Source organism: Drosophila nasuta, chromosome 3 (genome assembly GCF_023558535.2).
Source record: "Drosophila nasuta strain 15112-1781.00 chromosome 3, ASM2355853v1, whole genome shotgun sequence".
Taxonomy (NCBI): Eukaryota; Metazoa; Arthropoda; class Insecta; order Diptera; family Drosophilidae; genus Drosophila; species Drosophila nasuta.
Window position 1 is genome coordinate 25,227,845 of NC_083457.1, and position 20,676 is coordinate 25,248,520.

Consider the following 20,676-nt stretch of genomic DNA (forward strand, 5'->3'; position numbering starts at 1 on the left):
AATTGTTATTTATACGAAATTCAACTGTTGTATAATTTAGCAGCCTTGTTTTTTTTTTCGTTTTGTTGTTGATTTTTGTTTTCTTGAAATATATTTTTGTGTTGCTTCTTTTTTTGGGGGTTTTGTCTCGCATCGCCCCAAAGATTCTAGCTGCGAGCTAATTAAATTTGTTCATAAAAATCAATTTGCATTTTGTGTGTGTTTTATTTTCAGCTTCAGTTTCAGCTTCGACTTCAGCATCAACGTGCAACGTCAGAAAAGGCCTTGGCTAGTGAGTCTCTAAGCCAACGATCGACGCGTCTTTGTTGTTGTTGTTTCAATTTTTTCATCGCTTTTAGGTTTTTTGTTTTTTGTGCGTGTCGCGTTTGAATCTTTAGCATATATGCCATATATAAGTATAGTCTATAGTCTATCGAGTCGACTAAACTGAGCTATTGGCAGCTAGAATTATGCTAAGCGATCTGCTGTCCCCCTCGCTCTCCCTCTCTCTCTATCGTTCGCTCGTACACTCTCTGTCCCTGTCTCTGGCACATATTTATGTATGAGGAAGAAATAAAAATTTAAATAAAGCCAATTAACTATTTTAATGCCTTTGGATGATAAAAAGTGAAACTTTTTTTTCTTCTTCTGTTTGTTGCTAATGCTATAGCTGTTGTTGTTGTTGTTACTGTTGTTGTTGCCGTATGTATTTTGTCTACTTTTGAGATATTCTGTTTAGCTGGCATTTTTATGCATATCGTTAATTCTCGGAAATAAACCAAGGCAAAGCAATAATCTAATACAGTAGAATGAATACTATACAACAAAATTATTATTATTATTCTTATTCTTATTATATATTTTTGTTTCTGTTTCCAACTCTGTTTTTTATAGTTTTGTTTTTGTGTTTTTTTTTCTAAAGTGTCTCTTTAATTTTTGGCGCTTTTAACTTCATTTTGCTTTTTAATGAGAAGCGTTACTTGCATACATTTATCTATATAATAGGTACTATATATAGCATTTACCATAAGTATAAACTTTGGTAATTTTCCAACTCTTTTCATTCTGTGAATTGAGATTGATTTTAATAAACATTCCACAACAAAAAATTAATCTTGGAATGAGGATTTTTTTGGGTGCTCATTTTGCAATTCATTTGATTTAAGTAGGCACAGCAAAGTTAAAGTTTAATATATTCTGAATATTTAATAATCGGCATAAGTTTAAACAAAATTGTATAACTTAAGCATTGAAGGAATATTGATTGTCAAATTTAATTTTGGTTTTATAAAATTGCTTCTTTTTACAGAATTTATCATATCGAAAGATAATATTTAGCTTAAATTGAAACTTGTGATGGAAAATTAATTGAAAATGGAAAATCTCATTCATTTTTTAAACATTCTCTAGCAAAAAATGATAAGAAATCTAAATATTTGAAAACTATGTTTATATATTGCTGCATTATAAAAAGGATACTTCAAAATTGAATTTAAATAAGAAACTATTTTAACAAATTTTGATTTCGTTGTGGAAAAATTCACACAAAATCCTTCACATCTGATTGAGCGCATTCTTAATCGGTTTTCTTGCTAAATTAATGATTATTCAATGTTGCAACAATTAGCAAAGAGTAAGCACTAGTCTGTGTCCACTTCTTTGGGTCTAATGATTGGACTTTCCGGTCTAAAATTGCAACAAATTGCAATATCAATTTTTCATTTCTCATTTATAGAATTTGTGTTGTGTGTTGTGTGTTTGTGTATTTGAATGCGAATTCTGTGCCATAAATTAGTTAGGCAATATGTTACGGAACCTTTAGACTTAATATACATACATGATATGTTTGTATGTATGTGTTTAGAGATATAGATGCTTAATAGATATAAATCTATATATATATTAGTTATGGCTATGTCGCCGCGTGTATGCAAATGAATAAGACAAATATTGCGAATAATTAACTGTCAATGCGAGAAAAACGTATTTATAATACGAACGTACAATAAATTAGAGTGCAATGCAAATTGCAGATAAATACAAAAACAAAAAACAACAACGCAACACAACACAACAACAAGAGCTAAGCCAGCGGGACAGCAAGAAAACAAGGCAATTAAATTTAACTAAAAAATTTGTTCAATGAATTTTTCTATATTTTTCAATCCACACGGCACACACACACACACGCACATTTGTGTGTTGCCCACACTCTCATCTGCAAATCGAAGCGTTAAAAAGCAACAACTACAAGACAACTGTAACTGTTACTGTGGCTATTATCTGTGTTGCTCTTGCTCTTGTTGTTGTTGTTGTTATTGGTGCTGGGTGCTGCTGCGGTTGGGTTCTCGCGCGCCAAACAAAAGACTTCGTGTTGCTTAGAGCTCAAACTTGTTCGCTCTGTGTGGGTGTTGAAAGGCAACGCGTTGCGGCTCAGCTGGCTGGACGCCCACACACAGGTTGTTGTTCGTTGTAGTTGTAGTTGCGCGTTGTTGTTGTTATTTGTCTTTGCGCATGTTCGCTCAATTTGTGTTCGGTGTAGTTTTTGTTGTTGCGTTTGACTTTTGTTTTTTTTTTTCTTCATTTTTCTTTTACTGGGAGTTTGATACGTTTTCGGCGCGCGTTTGCATTTTGTTTGCAGGTGTTTATTTGGTTCGATTGCTGTTGCCGTTGTTTTTGGTTGCTTTAATGTTGTTGTTGTTGTTGCTGTTGCTGCTGTTGTTGACTGTTGCATTAGCTAACTGGGCAACTGGGCGCCCACATTCCAATCAAGCGGCACTATATCATATATCGTATAGGTATATAAACCTAATATGCAAATTGCCAGCATATCAATTTCGGGCACAACACTCACACACACATAAGCACACACACAAATCCACTTACATTTCTTAGTATTAATTATGTACCAATTGTGTTTTGGGGGGTTTAGGGGGGAAGTTGATTGTGAGGCTTTAGGTTATTGGCACTGCTCACTGAACTGTACAACACTGTTTAAGACACTACACTCTGTATTGTAGTTGATTATGATTATTATTGTTGTTGTCGTTTGTTGCGCGTCGCGTTACAAGATTTACGCGCAGGAAGCATTCGCGATCTGCGCGGACTGCTCAGAAATCAGACGAATCGCAAAACGATCCTACTCCGACAGCGTGATACGACTGACTGAGCGATTCACGTATGACAACGTCGGCGACGGCGGCGGCGGCGACGACGACGACGGCGCTACCTCAGCACATTCACACACACACACATACACACAGGCTTACACGCATGGACATGCCGACAGACGTCAGCGTTGCGTCGGCCAGTTGGACCAGTGAGCTCAAACACACACACACACACTCACACAGATTTGCTCGATCGCACACACACACACATGCGCACGCATATCAGTTCAAAATGGTTGGAATCTCTGTGGCTGTCGCATATTCTGACATGCGCAGCGGCCGGACAGGGCGTTACAAGCGACAACGTCGCGGCTCGACGTCGCCGCCGTTGTCGTTGCTGTTGCTGTTCGATATACAAACGAGCGCGGCATTAAAAAATTGTTTCATTGATTCGCAGCAGATCGAAGGAAGAACGTAACACAGTGCGCCGGAAGTGCGCACTTAACTTTTGTCGCCTTCGGTTATTGTACATATGTGCGCATACGAACATTGTGAGCCGCGCAATTTCCCACCATTTCACATACTTGTTGTTTTTGTTGCAAAAGTCTTTAATTATAGTTTTGGTTTTGCTTTTTTTGTTTTTGCATGCGCCTGCAAATTGATAAAGCAGCAGGCAGGCCATCGAACATGCAACTTGCAACTCGAACCGATTCCAGCGCCTACCAACGAGTGCGCAAGCGAGCTAGTTTAATGCGCGTGAGCCTTGAGTGCGAGCGAGCGCAATATACAAATCACACAGGCACACACATTCACGCAAAGGCGCAAACGCAAACACACACACACACAGCTTACGACGGCGCGACTGCGGCAGAGGCAACGACTACGACGACGACGACGACACGATCGTGTATAACAAGTTGAGTGTATAACAGTTTCGAATGCAAACTGCTGCGGCTGTCGCTGTTGTTGTTGTTGCTGCTGCTCTTCGTTTGCCTGCCTGCTTGCCTGCCTGCCTGCTGAGTTGAATTGAGTTGAGAGCTGTGTTGTCGTTGTTGTTGTTGTTGTCTCATTGCTTTTGCGTCAATAGAACCACGACGAGTAGCGACAACAACGACGCTGATTCGTATTGGCTGCAGCCACTAATACTCATTGCTCACACTCACACACGCAGTTGACAGACCAATTGCAGGTCTTAGAGAAGCAGCGACGACAAAAGCAAACAAACGACGACAACAACAACAACAACGCCACATAAACCGCAGCAATCACAGCATGTTAATTAAGGCAGACAAAATAGAGCGCAGGATGTGCGCTCTTCGCTCTTCTCTTGTAGCTCTTGTAGCTTTTTGCTATTGCCCGCTGCGCAGTCGCTGCGCTGCCGCTAAATGTGAATGGAGAGTTTTGTGTGTGTGTGTAGGGGAAAAACAAAGCCTAATTGCCAAAATGTAAAACTAATTTAGTCGATAACGATTTCAATTTCGATTTCGATATTGCGTGCGTGTCCATTAAAGCGTTTAAATAGTTAAAAGCTTTTGTAAGCTTTTTTAGGGAGCTTTCCTACCTTCTGCGTTATCACGGTGCCGCCATTGGCTGCGACGGCGCCAATGTTGCCATTCTTGGGATCCTTGCTCAAGTCTTCGGGTTCTCGTTTGATGCTCAGCAGCTGCTGCTGCTGTTGTTGTTGCTGTTGCTGCTGCTGTTGAACGGCAGCGGAGACAATTGAGCCCGCACTCCCCACACCCGCTGTGGTGATGGTTACAATATCGCTGGGATGCTGTTGTTGATGCTGCTGCTGTTGTTGCTGCTGCTGCTGTTGTTGATGTTGCTGCTGTTGCTGCTGCTGATTCGAGATGGTTGTGGTGGACACCACGCCGGTTGTGGTAGCCGACGATGAGGGGTGTGAACCAAGCAGAAAGCCTTGAATTTCATTTTGCGATAGGCCAGAGACATCGATAGGTGTGGTCTGGCCATTTAATTTGCCGGCGCTGCTCGCATTGCTGCAAAAAAAAAAAACAAGAAAACAACAACAAAAAAAAGAGAGAGAGGGAGAAAAGAGAGAGAGAGCAAGAGCATAAAAGAGAGAAAGAGAACGCTTGGTTAGTTTCAATTGCAATATGATGATTACAAAACAATTAACTTAATTGCCACCCACAAAAAAAAAAGAAAAAAACAGAAGTGTGTCTTAAATTCTAGCTGTAAATCGCTATATATCTTTATCGTTATCTTAGTGTTTGCCAATCAGAGATCTGACAATCAAGAGCGCAAAATATGCAGCAATTGCAATTTTCAATAGCTAATCCGTTGGCTGCGCCTAATTTGCCAACAACAAAACAACGACAGCAGCAACTACACCTGTAGTTGCAGCTGGACCTGTTACCAACTGGCCAATCGACTCGCCATACACACACACACACAAACACACCCGAATAGGAGCAACAACTGAAAACCAAACCAGATTCCAGCTGCAGGCCGAAAGCAGCCGCAGCCGCAGCGTCGACGTCTTTTGGCCAGTCAAAGACACAACACAAACACAAACAACGACAACAGCAACAACTACGATAACAACTACAATAAGTTGCAGCAACAACGGCAACAATATCTGCACAATAAAAACAAATTGCATTCAATGAAAATCAAGCAAAAGCGAATCGCGCATCAACGCAACTTGGTTGCTTCTTCTTATTCGTCTCTTCTTCTGCTCGTGACAGTTAATCGCATATCGATAACTTTAAGCTTAATGTCTTACGGCTATTTGGTATTTCCCCCTCCGCCGCATCAACCACAACAACAACAAAGCGACAACAACAAAAGAGTGCTACACTTTCAAGGTCGCAAGTACAAGTGGCATACCAAATTTGGATGAATTTCTTGAGTCATGTCTTAAAGCGTATCAAAAAGGCATATATTAAGAATATACAGCGCGTGAATTAATACCAAAAAAAATAAAAATATACATACATAAGTATAAAACGAAACGAAATGAAATGAAACCCGCTCTGACGTCAAATCTTACGATTTTGCTTCTAATTATAAGCATTAAAAGTTATGCCTTTAACACAAGCGATATCGAGTGGGCGACTAACGATAAGACTTTAATAATTTTCATTCAAAAGTTGCTAAAAAAAACATTCATAAATATTAGAAACACAAAAGCCGATTAGTCATTCGCTAGTTAGCACTTTAAATGGTGATGAAACATCAGTTAAACACTTTTCTGTGGCTGTACTTCTGAGTGGTAGTAGCTTTAGCTTAACCGGGAGGCTGTAATGCTTAAGCATAGACAACATTTCAGGGAATAGTAAAGAAGAAATTGTTACTACTTATTTAGTTCATAACAAAAAGATCAAAACGCAAAAGATCGTACTTTTTATTAAGGAAGATGGCTCACAATTAGTAATTTTCTATATCCTTTTCAGTGGTAGTAGCTGCTTTACCGAGAGGCTGTAATGCTCTAAGCTAGGACAACATTTCAGGGAATAGTGGAGAAGTAATTGTTACTACTTATTTAGTTCATAACAAAAAGATTTGTTTAATCATGAAACTAATTTCAAGCATTTTGCATTAATCAAAACGCAAAAGATCGTACTTTTTATTTAGTATGATCGCTCACAATAAGTAATTTTCTATATCCTTCTGAGTGGTAGTAGCTGCTTTACCGCGAGGCTGTAATACTTAAACTAAGCTAACACTTTAGGGAATAGTCTAAAAGTATTACTTACTTAGATCATAACTATACAACTTAATTAGTCTCAAGCATTTTGCATTAATCATAATCCAAAAGATCGTACTTTTTATTTAGGGAGGTCACAATAAGTTTTTTTTCTATATCCTGTTTGTAATTAGCTAGACAAATTAAGTTTTTATTATGTCCAAGTTATTAAACATTATTGTTTCATAATAGAAAGCCAGACGTTTATCAATGAATTTACTTTTATATGACAGCTGCGTTTATAGCGTAAGAATTTAACTAACGTCTTTGAGAGGGTCTCGTAAAGTTTTTGTTGTTTTGCTGTCGTTGTTTGGCAACGGAACCGCAAAAATAAAGAAGCACAAAATGAGAACAAATGTCGCAATTTCTTTAGCGAGCAGCTGCTCTTTTTTTAGTTTTCTGCGATTGCGAGATACATTTGTATCTAAATGCACACACATGTGAGTGTCCATCTCTCTGACTGAGTGTGTGTGAGTGTTTGTGTATTGAGTAACACACATTGTCCAAAGCTTTAAGAGCGCCCGACGCGTCGTGCCCGATTTCACCCGAATTGCGCGCCGACTTAATGTTAAGGTTGACATCGCACTTGGTTTGGGTTTTTTTTTTTGTATTTTATGTCGGATTCGTACTCCGATTCGGACATGGAACATGCTACGTTTTGGTTTTTATGTTCTGCAGAACATTTTCGCTATTAAAAAACATTTTTCGTAATGCGATATGTGCGATGTGTGGCTGCTTCTCTCTAGCTGGGGCCTCCAACCGCCCGTTTTTAGGGTCAGCTCGTGTAAATCACGTAGAACAAAAACATTTATTAGATACGACAGACATTTTACACACACAGAACAGACACACACAAACACTTAGATGCCACACAGTAGCGAACTCGGTAAAACTGTCTTTTAATTGTGTTTCTAAGCCAAGTGCTATCCGAAGACGACCTTTTCCATGCCCCCTTAGCGGTGCCACACCGTTTGCCTCCCGTTACAGTTTCGACAGCCTCAACCTGAACTTGGCATAAACGACAACACAACACAAAAGTATAAATAATAATAAAAATACACAAAAAAAAGAGTCAAAAACGAGAAAACAAGAAACTGCGTGAAACATGTTGAACAACCACGAAGTATGAATACTCTATGAGTTGTGAATGAGACAAATATAAAATAATTATTATGAAATAAGAATATATTTTGTGAATGTAAATTAAGTATTATTGGAAATAGTGTCATTACGGTCATTATTGTCATGATATTGCTTAGAAGCATAAAACTTCACTAAATTTGAAGCTATCATTATTTGTCATAAAATATACAATAATTTGAGAAAATCAAGAATTTTCTTATAAAAATATTAAGCATCGCTTCCATGTTAACTCAGAAGAAATATAATAAATAAGTAAAGGTAATTAAGTATTTTAAAAATACAAAACCTAAATTACAATTCGCAGCGATCACTAAAAATAATAATAAACTCCTCGAAATATGAAATCTTATGTGAAAAAGTCTGAAATCTAAAGAAATATGGCAAATAAGTATAAAAAATATATATTTTAAAAGTACAAGACTTTCAGTATAGTATTAGGGCAATCATATCTAATAATTAATACAGAACACTTTAAAATAATCTATACAATGTCTGCAGAAATATAGCAACTGAAAATAAGAACATTTTATAAAGAAAATTGTAGACCTTAACAAGTTAATGGAGCAATTAATAATATGGCAAACAGATTCGAAAATATGAAAAATCAATCAGAAAGAAGAACTTTCATCGAATGATGATAATAACATTGGATACCCGAAAAGTTTATTCCAAAGTATGTAGCTAAAAAGACATTTTTAAAGTTCGTAACTATTTGGCAAACCGTTGCACATAGTTAAAGTACCCCATTAATGAAATAAGGGCATAATGAAAACAGAACGGCCACTGTCACTGTGCTGGGCAGTCAAAGCGAAAGGCCGCAGCATGTGTGTGTGTGTGTGAGTGGAAAAGCAGCACAGAAGTTATTTCATAACACCATTTTTCGGAAGCGCCGCTGCGGGCTACGTGCCACAGTGCCGCATTGCCGCAGATTTCCACGAAGCCATGCAAAAGGAAGACAACCCAATTCCAAATACGTTTAAGCCAGGTCAAGTCGAGGCATCAGCCTCCACTTACCTCCACACCAACTGTTGTTGCTGCTGCTGCTGTTGCTGTTGCTGTTGCTGTTGTTGATCCTCCTCGTGTTCCTCATGCCTGTAATAGTTGTAGACGGCAAACGAGGAGGAGGAGGCACTCGAGGTGGGCGGCACGGCAACAACATCATCCGTTGGCGCTGGCTGCGGCAGTGTTGGGGGCGGTGGATGTGAAGGTTGCTGCTGCTGCTGCTGTTCGTTCAGTTGCAGCTCGATGCCTGCGGCAGTCAGTGGCAGGTGTTGCAGCTGTGCTGGGTCGTCCTTGGCTGCCTCGTAGTAATGATGATGATGATGATGTTGAGGCTGTTGCTGTTGCTGTTGCTGCTGATGATGAAGCTGCTCGTGTTGCTGCTGTGGATGATGATGTTGATGATGCTCTGTGTCCAGATTGTAGCTGCTGGCGCCGCGTCTGACGATTGAAGTGTGTGGAGGGGGGGACAAAGGCAAGGTAAGGTCAGCGGGAGACAGATCGATCGTTGGAGGGAGGCTGCCAAGGCAGTCAAAGGCAAGGAGACGGCGTTCAAGTGCGTGCATTTTGCCAGTCGAGCGATTCCCATTAGCATTTATTTACATAACAAATTTGGCCAGACCGCTGAGTGTGTCTCTCTTTCTCTCTCTTTAACTCCCTTTCTCTCTCTCGCTCTGTGCTGTAACTCTTGCGGCAGCTTTTGAGCTTTGGTTTTTGGTTTTTGGGCTCAATCAGTGAACAGCATTCGACGGCAGCGAAATTGATTCGTTTAGCGTTATTAGCGCCATTAGATGAGTGCTGTTAAAATTCCCAGCAACAATAAAGCAACAACAAAAAAGAAACAAAAAACCCAAAACGCAGAGCTTCAAATTGCTATACGCGGTAAACTTAGCTTTGCAAAGGGTATATTAAGCTTCTGGCTATTAGAAATATTTGCAACTTCGGCAGAAATAAAGCTTTATTTAAAAGCGATCAATTTTACAGCAGCAATGTAGGATTCTATGCGGACAAATTCTTCCGGCGTTCTGTCTGTCCGTTGTTGTTATTAGCTATATCTAACATAAGAAGCTTGAAAAGCTAGAGCAACACTTTTTCAACAGAAAACTTTCCTTAGAATATGTTTTAATTAAAGTGTGAACACATCACATACATTCTCTAACACAGAAAAAGACATTTATGATATGATGAAATATTTCATTCTGAGCTCATTGAGATTTAACTGGCTAAATCAATCCTGTTTCACGATTAAAATACATCAAAGCTACTTATGATAGCTTAGACTGAACAATTTTGGAATCGAAAGCTGTTCAATTTTAAATTTAAAAAATTCGGGTTTTTCTTTAATTTTAAAATTAAGAATGTTTGTTTTTAATTCCATAATGATTTCCTTCTTTCTTTGTAAATGAACTTATTTATTTTCCTGTAAGTTATTCAACGTACATTCCTCTTATAAAGCAGCTTTCGGGTATTTGCAAGTCGACTGCAGCCTGCTCAGTTTACTAAGTTAACACTTTGGTCATGCCGGCGTACGCTTCCCGGCAATACGGCAAGCTATATTGGCGTTACTGCCAACACTGCAAGTGGTCCACAAATGAAATATCCACTAATTATACATTTCCCATGCTATTGTTGGCGTTTTACAACTATTAAGTGCATGTATTGTGCCAAACAGTGAGCCTGTGATTAGGCGAAATCAGTGCAACAGCACTTCATTAGCAAGCCAGCGTCCTGGCCCAGGAGGTGGTAAGGCTGGAAGGTTGCAAGGCTGGAAGGCTGTGCAACAAGTAGCGCAATTTTCTTTGCATTTCGCTTTTGTTCTATTGATTTGTAACATTTTTTTTGCAAACAACCCTTAGAGGCGTTGCTACCCTGTGGATATTTGGCACATGCAGCGCATTAACACCTGAGAGATCTGGACTCGAAGCTAAGAAGTTCAAAGAGCTGTACCGAGAGAGAAGGCTGTACCGGGAGGCTGGCCGCTGTGGTATCGAGCCTGGGAAGTGGCGGGTAAGGTGAAAAGCGTAAGCGTAAAAAACCGGTAACTTTCGATGGCAGCTGCTATTTTTGTTGTTTGCTGGACGGCGACGGCGAAGACGCAACCGTTAGAGATCATAATTGATATCTGCGGCAGGACCAAGGAGCGGAGACAATAAAGCGGCAGCTCGGACAGCGTCCAATGCTAAAGGACGACCCTCTTTTCTTTCAATACAAAGCACTGATTTGCATAATGCTTTCAGCTAGCCTAACATTACGAAAAGGATTCACTATCGACGACGGTTTCGGGATGCGCCTGCAGTTTTCACATGGTCTGCACGGTTGAGACGGGGCAATGTCTTAAGCATTTGATACGGTCGAATGAAGCTGCTCGGGGCGCAATTGTTGTTTGTCATTGTTTCTCAACGTTGGACATCGCACCTCAATTCTCTTCTCGATCCGTGTCCGTGTCCGGCGCATAGGACATTCGCCTTGGAACGGATAGCAAACAACCCCTTCCTCTGGGCAGTCAATTTGCATAAATACTCAAGCATACACACAGACACATTGAGCGATGATATTTGTAGACCAGGTAAAGCGAAGCGTAGCGTAGAGTGCAATCAACCCCCCGGCTCTTGATGCTATTAATACAAAACAACAGAAAGACCAGAGAGACATCGAAATCACAAATCCTTTTTACTGTTGTTGTCCGCAACACCCTCCCCCCAACCCCTTTTCTTGCCCAGCTCGCTGATCTTGGGCTACACAAACAACTAGAACAACGGTGAACGAAGCGCGAGGTCCATTAATTTGTCCACAATGCACGCTGCGCGCATCCTTTTTGTCTGACCACGGCGCAGCCGGCGACGCGCAGTTGACGCAGTTGACGTCGCTCTGCCGGCGTCGTGAGAAACGTTTGACGTCTGATTGGAAAGCGCGCAGCTGCGATTCCATTTGGAAAATGCGCAGCGCGTTGTTATTTTTGTGTGCGTTTTGTGGCATTTACATGCTCATTTTTTATGCAAATGGATTTCTGTAATATAGACAAAGACAGCGGCCGCGATAGAGAGGGAGAGAGAGAGGGATGGGGCTGCAGACTCCAACAACAACAACAACAACTGTCGAAACGGTTTAACATGAGCCAAAAGCAAAAGCGAAGCCGCCAGCGTTTTTTCCTTTTTTTTTGGTTTTGGTTTTTTCGGGCGTGGGGGCTATAAATTTCTCATTCGTATCGCATTAATTACTACAATATTATCAACAGCAAACAGAAAAACCAAAAAAAAATAACATAAAAACGAAACAGCAACAACAACAACAACAGCAGCAGCAGAGGCTGCGACAGCGAACGCATAGCGCAGCGGCCATATTGAAAAAATGCAGAGATCAAGTGAGTTGACAGACAGACGAAGCAAGCAAGAAAGAGACGCAAAGAGGCTGGGAGGGAGACTGTATGGCGTAAAGCTCAGCAGCTTAAAAGCTTTGACAATAGCAACAATGTTACATTACATTGCATTTCACACACTCATACAGAATGGGAGAGAGAGCGAGAGAGAGAGGGGCGCACACACACAACGTGGTGGGTGGATCATTTGGAATCCAAGTGGATGCTAAAGGGGCGCACTTGAATGCCGTCCACAATGCGCGCGTTTTTTTTTCTATTTTGTGTTTTGTTTGTCTACCGTGACTCAGCAGCTATCCAGTCGGTGTAGGATATGGCATAGCTGCTGCTGCTGGCATCCTGCATTATGTGCTCCATTTCCTTCATGCCGCCCATTGTAAATTGTAATTGAAGCACATTTTGTTGACTCGGTTTTTTAGGCTTTCGTCGCTGTTGCTGCTGTTACGGTGTACGATCAACGAGTTGACGCGGCGGCGCGGGCACTGATACGAATTCGGTTATTGAAAGAAGTCGGCAAAGAATAAAAATATAAACTTGATGCTGTTGTCGACCTTGTGGCTTTTCGATATCAACTGAAAACCACTTTGAGCGTTCGATAAACTTGTAGCGCCAATTCACAGTGTATAAAAGTGTGCGAGTGTGTGTTGATGTGTGTGGATGTCGAGATGTGGAGTAGGAACAGAGCAGAGTGAAGAGAGGAGAGAGACAGACAACAGCAAGAGCAACAGCGACTGACGACAAACAGTCGAAAGCGTACGACGTTGAATTGTGTTAACATGTTTCTTTCTTGTCTCGCTCAACATCGTTGACGTTGTTGTTGTTGTTGCTGCAGGTAGACTGCGCAGGTGAACAGGTTTGTTTTTTGTATCAAAATGTCCAAACGCTGTTGCACCTTTAATATTAATAATAATAAAAATGAGACGCGAGAGGGGAAAAAAAGCAAAACAAAACAAAGCAAAGCAATAACAACAACAATAAGAGCAACAATGACAAGTGCTGCACAACGAAGTGCAGTCGCCCTTAAAAATGATCGTGCCAAGGAGTTGAACTAAAGGATTCGAAAGAGCTTAGAAATCTGCCAAGTTGAGCTTAAAAGCTCATCGAACATTTTCCAGGCAATCAATGATGTTAGTTTGTAAAGTTTCTTACGAAAAAGCTTTCATAAACAATGAACTTATAAGCTTTGTGAACATTTGAAGCTTCTTAAAAAGTGAGCTTCTTCTTTTTATACTTAAATACTTTCGATTAACAATCTAAAATCTAAAAATACAAGAGACAAGAACAGCAGTAGAAAGAATCACAAAATACAACTATAATGAAGAAGTGTTCTTATTAGAATTATATTATTATTTTGTATAATGTTTTTTTGTTTTAAAATTTGTATCAAATTTAAGCTTCAGAAATGTTACTTTAAAAGCATGTCACAAAAGCCGTTTAAGATTAGATTAAAAGCTCACTTTTGTAGTCTCCTTCATTTGAAGTTTTATTTATTAAACGATTTTCAGCGGAAGCCTAAAATACTTTAAGCGCAGCTCCCAAAAGCCACTTAAAAGCTCATTTAATGTAGTCTCCGCCAACAAAGCGTTTGACACAGCTGATATGCCCAAGGCTTGAATATTTAAATCGAAATGCTCCATTTCCGATGATTGTGCGAGTGTATGAGTGTGCGCAAAGGTGACACCAATAAACCCACTGAAATATTGTCAATCGGGGTAGTTAGGGACAAAACAAATGCAATAACAAGAGAAATAAGAGAAAAATGATAATAAAACAAATGAAATGCTCTTAACTTGATGATTTGAGACAGTCACTGTTTACATTTAACAACATTTGCAGGCGGCCATAAAAAGGTGTCAACAATCTGCTGACCAGCACTGTGCATCGTTCACACACACACACACACACACACATACTCAGACACTCATTCGATTTTTTTATCGTGACTAAAATGTCATATTAAAATAAAATAAAAATAAAAATTGAATAAAAATGGGGGGAAAAAACGAACGAAAAAAAAATACCAAGCAAAAATATGTTTTGCAGCTCGGAAATTTAATATGATCACTAAAGTGAAAGTAACTAAATAAATGAGGTGTGCCAGCCTGACAGTGTGTTGTGTCAGTCTCTGCACCACTCCGAAGCTCTGTCCAGTTGTATTCCCATGTGTGTGTGTGTGTGTGTGTGCGTGACCGCGAACGCCCCACAAGGAAGGCTATCATGAAGGGCATCCTTATGTATGGAAATTTCATAAAATGCAATTCATTTTAAGCACAATTTTCTGTGGTTTCCGCATAATAAAAACACACTGCGCTGCATGGTTGCGTCTAGAGTTGAATAATCGATTGTTATAAGGGGATTTCAAGATATTGAAGAGTAAGTATGCAATAAAAGCGAACTTTGGGGTAAAGCAGATCATAAAACTTTTGTTTTTAATGTGCTTAACAAGAAAAAGTTCAGTGTGTATGACTTTGTGTGAATTCTTTTTTTGTCCTTTACAGTTAGGTTTTAAAATATTCAAGAGAATATAAATAAAAGCTTCGTCTTGGATAGATGAGTTCAACTAGTTTACAATCACAAGATCTTTTTATATAGAATAAGTAAAATATATAATAATATATATTTCGTTTATCTAAAATGAATTATAAGCAAATGTCTTAACTCTCTTCTCGTTTAATGTCAGAAGAGTAAAACAATACTTTCTATTCCTTGGAGAGTTCTGTAAATGAAGCTTAAAGCTTTTTCTTTCAATGCACTTTGCTAGCAGTTATTAAATTTGGTAGTTAGATAGTCTAAAATTCATCTTCCATGCCATTTGCACATGTGCCAAATATGGTAGAAAGTCAATTCAAGCGTAACATAAATTTCAGAAGCTTTCGTCCATATGCTTATCGCATATAATTACTTTTGTCCGTACAAGACTTTCATTTAGTTTTGGGTTAATTCTCCACTTGAGCTGAGCTCTCATAAAATGCAGCCTAAAGATAGCCTAATGATGGATATTAAGATATATATTCCCACATTTGAGTATTGCACAATTGCGATTTCAAACAGCGAATGCATGAATCGTAAAGTCGTTTTATGGCGCCTAAGCAATAAATACACCTTTGTGTGAGTGTGTAAGTGTGTGTATATGTAAGCGTGTGTGTGTGAATGTACATTGCATTGCACTTAACCGAATAATGTGGGCAATAAACGGTTGTAAAAAAAAACACTGTTGACGCTTGAGGCGGCCAACGAACGTCACAAGCTTTCGTCATGATGCCTTGACATTTCATCAAAAGCTTGTCCAAAAGCTCAGCACAACTGACAAATTCAAAGAGAGAGCTTTAATCGTGTTGTGCAGTGTAGTTTTTGGCCGTAAGCTGCTTAAGGGATCAAGGGGAGATGTGGTGACAGCCACTCGCGAAAGGATGTTCAGAGTCTCAGTCTCAGTCACAATCAACCTTAAAACTTTAAAACAACGACAACGCCAACAACAACAACAACTGCAATGAAAGGTCGGAGCTGAGTGATGCACGCAGATGGACAGCTGATACTGCGTGCAACATGTAGCTTAAAGTGAGCTTAAAGTTGAAGCAGAAAACTGATCGACTGCCACTTACTCTGTAATTTACCATTACTTAGTTTCAAAATTCTAATTTGTTGCCAGAAATGTTTGGAAAATTGTTAGGCATTAAATATTTAAATAATTACATTTATTTAATTATTATTTTTATGTTATTGTTATTTTTTAATCAAGCATAATTTACTTAAATTATGTTAAGTACCTTTATTTGTATTCTGATTATTGTAAACAAATAAATACTAAAAAACTTTAAACTAAACTTGATTTTATTTATCGTACATTATATCAGTTGTTTAAAAACCCTCACATTATTTTGCCCTTACATTATTTACAGCAATCAGTTAATTTTATTGCAGCTTGTTCATTTTTTTTATAGCTTTTTGGACTTCGTTTCGTATATAGCTTTTTTATTTATGCTAATTTTTTATATTCTTCAATCAGTTTCACTTCTGATTTTTTAAAAATTGAATTAAATATATTATATAGTATGTTATTTTATTTATTATACCTTTTTAATTAAAATGTATTTGTTTAATTTATAATATGTTATTTTAAATTTTGAATAACATGCTAACCTTTTTAAATATGATGAAAAACATTCTCAAATCATCAATCAAAGTGTAATGTGGAGTTTGAAAAAATGTATCTGCTTTACAGGGTATCTCATAGTTATCGAAATTAGACTGGAATTACCAAAGTGAATAATGAATGCGCATTACAGGGTATCTACTGTAACAGCATACCCAGCTGTTCTCAGCATTTTAGTGACAACAACACACCCATTTAGGCGTGCTGTCAATTACAGGGTATCCGAATTAGGCAAAGACAATGGCAGAAGTGTCACAAAGCGGCAGCTGAAGCTTCAATCCATTCGCCTCGACCATATATCAAACAAATGTTTAATTTATAATATGTTATTTTAAATTTTGAATAACATGCTAACCTTTTTAAATATGATGAAAAACATTCTCAAATCATCAATCAAAGTGTAATGTGGAGTTTGAAAAAATGTATCTGCTTTACAGGGTATCTCATAGTTATCGAAATTAGACTGGAATTACCAAAGTGAATAATGAATGCGCATTACAGGGTATCTACTGTAACAGCATACCCAGCTGTTCTCAGCATTTTAGTGACAACAACACACCCATTTAGGCGTGCTGTCAATTACAGGGTATCCGAATTAGGCAAAGACAATGGCAGAAGTGTCACAAAGCGGCAGCTGAAGCTTCAATCCATTCGCCTCGACCATATATCAAACAAGGCAAAAAGCAACTGTACAACATGCAACAACAGTAACAACAACAGCAACAGCAACGTGCAACACGCAAAGCCGATTGCAAGGGGGCAGCAGCCAATGGTCAATGTGGCACGTTTGTTAGAATCGCAACAGGCAAACAAGAGGCAACAAAACAGGCGGCGGGCAATGCCATCAACTGAACTGATGTTGCAGCTTCTTTTGATTCCTCTGCTGCTCGCTTCTTCTTCTTCTTGTGATTCTTGTGTCTTCAGCGCGTTGGTCAAACAGCATGCCAAACATCAGAGGCGTCTCGGGATGTAGCGCGGTGTCCCCGAGGTTGCAACTTGCAACCGAGCGAGGCGTCCAAGGCGTCCATATGCGGAAACGCAATTTTGTCGTTATTTATGGACCTTGGCGTGCATGCAACATGCATGCAGCATGCAGCATGCAGCGGCATCCAGCGGCCGCTGTGTGGCAGCGACTGTTGCTGTTGCTGTTGATGATGCTGATGCTGTTGCTGCCTCCGCTATAACAGGATGACCATCGACGTTGCAGCCGCAGCAGCAGCAGATGAAGCTGACGAAGCTTCTAGCTTCTCTGCGGCATGCAGATTCAGATTCAGCTGGCGATGACTTAGTTGGTGTTTCGCCTGCCGCATGTGGCAAGCTTACAACTGGCAGCACCTTGCTCGAGGTGCATTGGCGTCGTAACGGTTCTCTATTAGATTAATTTATATTCAAATTTTTATTGCTTGCGCATACCAAAAGCAACGACGACGACGACGACGATGCTGTGGATGATGATAATGATGAGGCAGAGAATGGGAATGGGAATGGGAAGGAGGTTGGAGCTGACGATGAGGATGAGAATGGTGATGCACATGGGGACAGAGGTGGGGAACGAGGATTGAGAATGGCGGCGGCTGCTCCAAAATGAATTGCGGCGGCTGTGGCACATCCGCGTGGAGGCTGCTGCAACAGCAAAACTCTCGTGTTGCAGCGACTTTGCTTTGCACAGCGAAAAAATTAATGTGAACTCAAAGTCAAGGGGACAAAATTCACTTTAAGAATTATTGTTATATCAAATTACAATCTGTGATTTCGGAAAGCACTTTTGAATTAAAAGTTATAAAGTATTGATTCTGAAAAGTTGGTTCTTGAAGATGTTAACATGAAAAGTGGTCAATAACTATTAATTCGATTTAAAAGATAATGATATAATTTTCAATTTTAAATTCAAAAGTTAATGACATAATTATCAATTTGAAATTCCATGGCTTTTATATAAAGAGAATTGGACATTTCTGATGTATCGATTTATTTTTGATTTGATTGTAAAAATAAGGAAGGATTTATAATTTTAATCACATAATTGTTATGCAACATTTCTCGATATTTGTGATAGATCTATGTATTTTTGGTTATAATGCATTAAGATCAAATCAAAATCACTTTAAAATCTCAGAGTTATTATTTAGGGAGAATACTCATAAGATATAAGCATATTTAGTTATAATTTTATAGATTTTTCTACGTTTTTTGTTGATCAATTTAATTGTTACTCTATGGCTTTCAGTTTAAATTCTTAAATAAAGATTGTGTTTTATTACATCAACCATTTTTGGTTGATTCTATTGCAAAAAAAAAGAATTTTCAATTTACTTTGTTGATCTAAGGATCAACAGTAATGTAAAGAAAATATCCTTTGGAACCAAGATTTTTCTTTTTGCCTAAAAATAGAGTTTAGCAAATTTAAAATCATGCAATTTTTATCGTGAGAAAATCATTCTTAAGGTCTTAAAATCCTAATATTATAATCTATTGAAAATAATATTAAATTCTATAGAAAATATCACTTTAACAGAAAATAAAAATCAGCAATTTAATATCGTGCAAGTTTTATTGAGAGGATATAATTCATAAAATCCTTATTGTTTATTGTTAATCTTTTTCTCTTTTGTTAATCTATTCTATAATAAACAGAGAGCTTTGTTTGGTGGTTACACTTAGCTGTCTATTCAGAATCTCAGTATATAATCTTGTCGATTTAATAGAAAATCGATAGATAATTTCTTTGAGTGTATCGCATCGACATTGGCTTCGACTTTGGCAGCGACTTTGGCTTTGGCTTTGGCTGTGGCTGTGGCAATGGCTGTGGTATTATTAGCCTTCTCGCCTACTTGCAGATTCGATGCACGCCAAATGCCAGAGTTTTGTTGCAAGCTCGCCTGTGTTGCAGTTGCTGTTGTTGCAATAACGTATGGTAGAAACAGTTACAACGGAAGCTGTCATTCCCCTGGGAATGGGGACTGAGGATTGCCAGGCGCATCGCAACTTGGTCTGCGAATGTTGCAGGCGCAAACGTTGCGCTGGCGTTGTTGCAACTCCTCGTCGTTGTTGCACCTCCTCGTTGCAGCAACTCTCTTTGGTTGCTCTTGTTAGTGATGTTGTTGTTGTGCTGCCTATCGCAATAATTAACAGTAAAAAAACGGGCAGCGGTTAATTCAAATGCATGAGAAATGCAAATGACCAAACATTTTAGCCAAAAGGACGCGTCCACAACTGTTAACCGGGCCAATGGAGATATTAGAGCGATACGGCCACATGCTCCGAACAACAACAATCTCAACTCGAATGCAATGCGATTGCCATTGAAATCAACTGTGGGCCCAGATGTGCAACAATTAGCTGAGATCCAAGATAAGATGAAGTCTCTGTGTGTGTTGCAAACAGCGATTGCGACGACGCACGCCAGCGTCTCTCAAGTACCAAATAAAAATGTGGAAACGAGTCAAGCAGATAAAACAATCAAGTGGCAAACTTGCAGACTGCAAACACAACTCTACTTTTAGAGCAAATATTAATTATTCTTTATTAAGGCAATCCTAATGAAGTAAGTATGCTACGAAAATTAGCTAAAATTAGCATCATAAGTAATAAAACACTCTCCTCTGACTTTATTGATTTAGAAATTCATTAAAAAGACCAAGATTTGAAAATAAGAATTGAATGGTAGGCTGTAAATTTGAATGGTAAATTAAAGTGTAAAAGCAAGATTTTAAAATATGATATAGGAATAGACTACAGTATACACTGTAGAAATTTACTAGAAATAATATATACAGCAGTATATTATATATCACATTAGCATACTACAGTATTCCTATATCATATTTCTAGTATATTCTTATACCATACTTTTAAATTTTGGTCACATACTTTGATTTACCATTCAAATTTATAGCCTAGCATTCAATTCATATTTTTAAATAATAGGTAAACGAATAACAACATATTATTTATTATTTATTATTTGTTGCACAAAGTATTTCACAATTCATTCTAAAAATTTCAGGCCACATTTTAATAATAAACAAACAACAACAAAAAACTCTTTTAAAACCGAAATTAGGCAAAAACAATTAAAAGACATTGTAGTTCAATCGACTAGTTTACAACGAATATTAATCGCATCTACGCTTTGCCATCTTATTAATTTGCATTCTTAAAAAAAGATCCATAACATAAAAAACTTCACAATAATGAAGGACAGTAAAGA

At 38.5% G+C, this 20,676-nt stretch overlaps 1 protein-coding gene across 7 annotated transcripts in view; it reads right to left on the reverse strand.

The window, feature by feature from the left end:
- Nucleotides 1–20,676, reverse strand: part of LOC132791443 (protein grainyhead) — a 50,025-nt gene that overhangs the window by 19,625 nt on the left and 9,724 nt on the right. For 4 of the 7 annotated variants that reach the window (XM_060800360.1, XM_060800357.1, XM_060800358.1 and 1 more), the window contains exon 3: nucleotides 4,651–5,086. In XM_060800360.1, the coding sequence (XP_060656343.1) occupies nucleotides 4,651–5,086 (436 nt within the window). Of the gene's footprint in view, nucleotides 1–2,865; nucleotides 3,149–4,650; nucleotides 5,087–8,955; nucleotides 9,382–12,593; nucleotides 12,867–20,676 lie in introns of those variants that run through there. The other 3 variants (XM_060800361.1, XM_060800363.1, XM_060800362.1) reach the window with 3 other exon arrangements.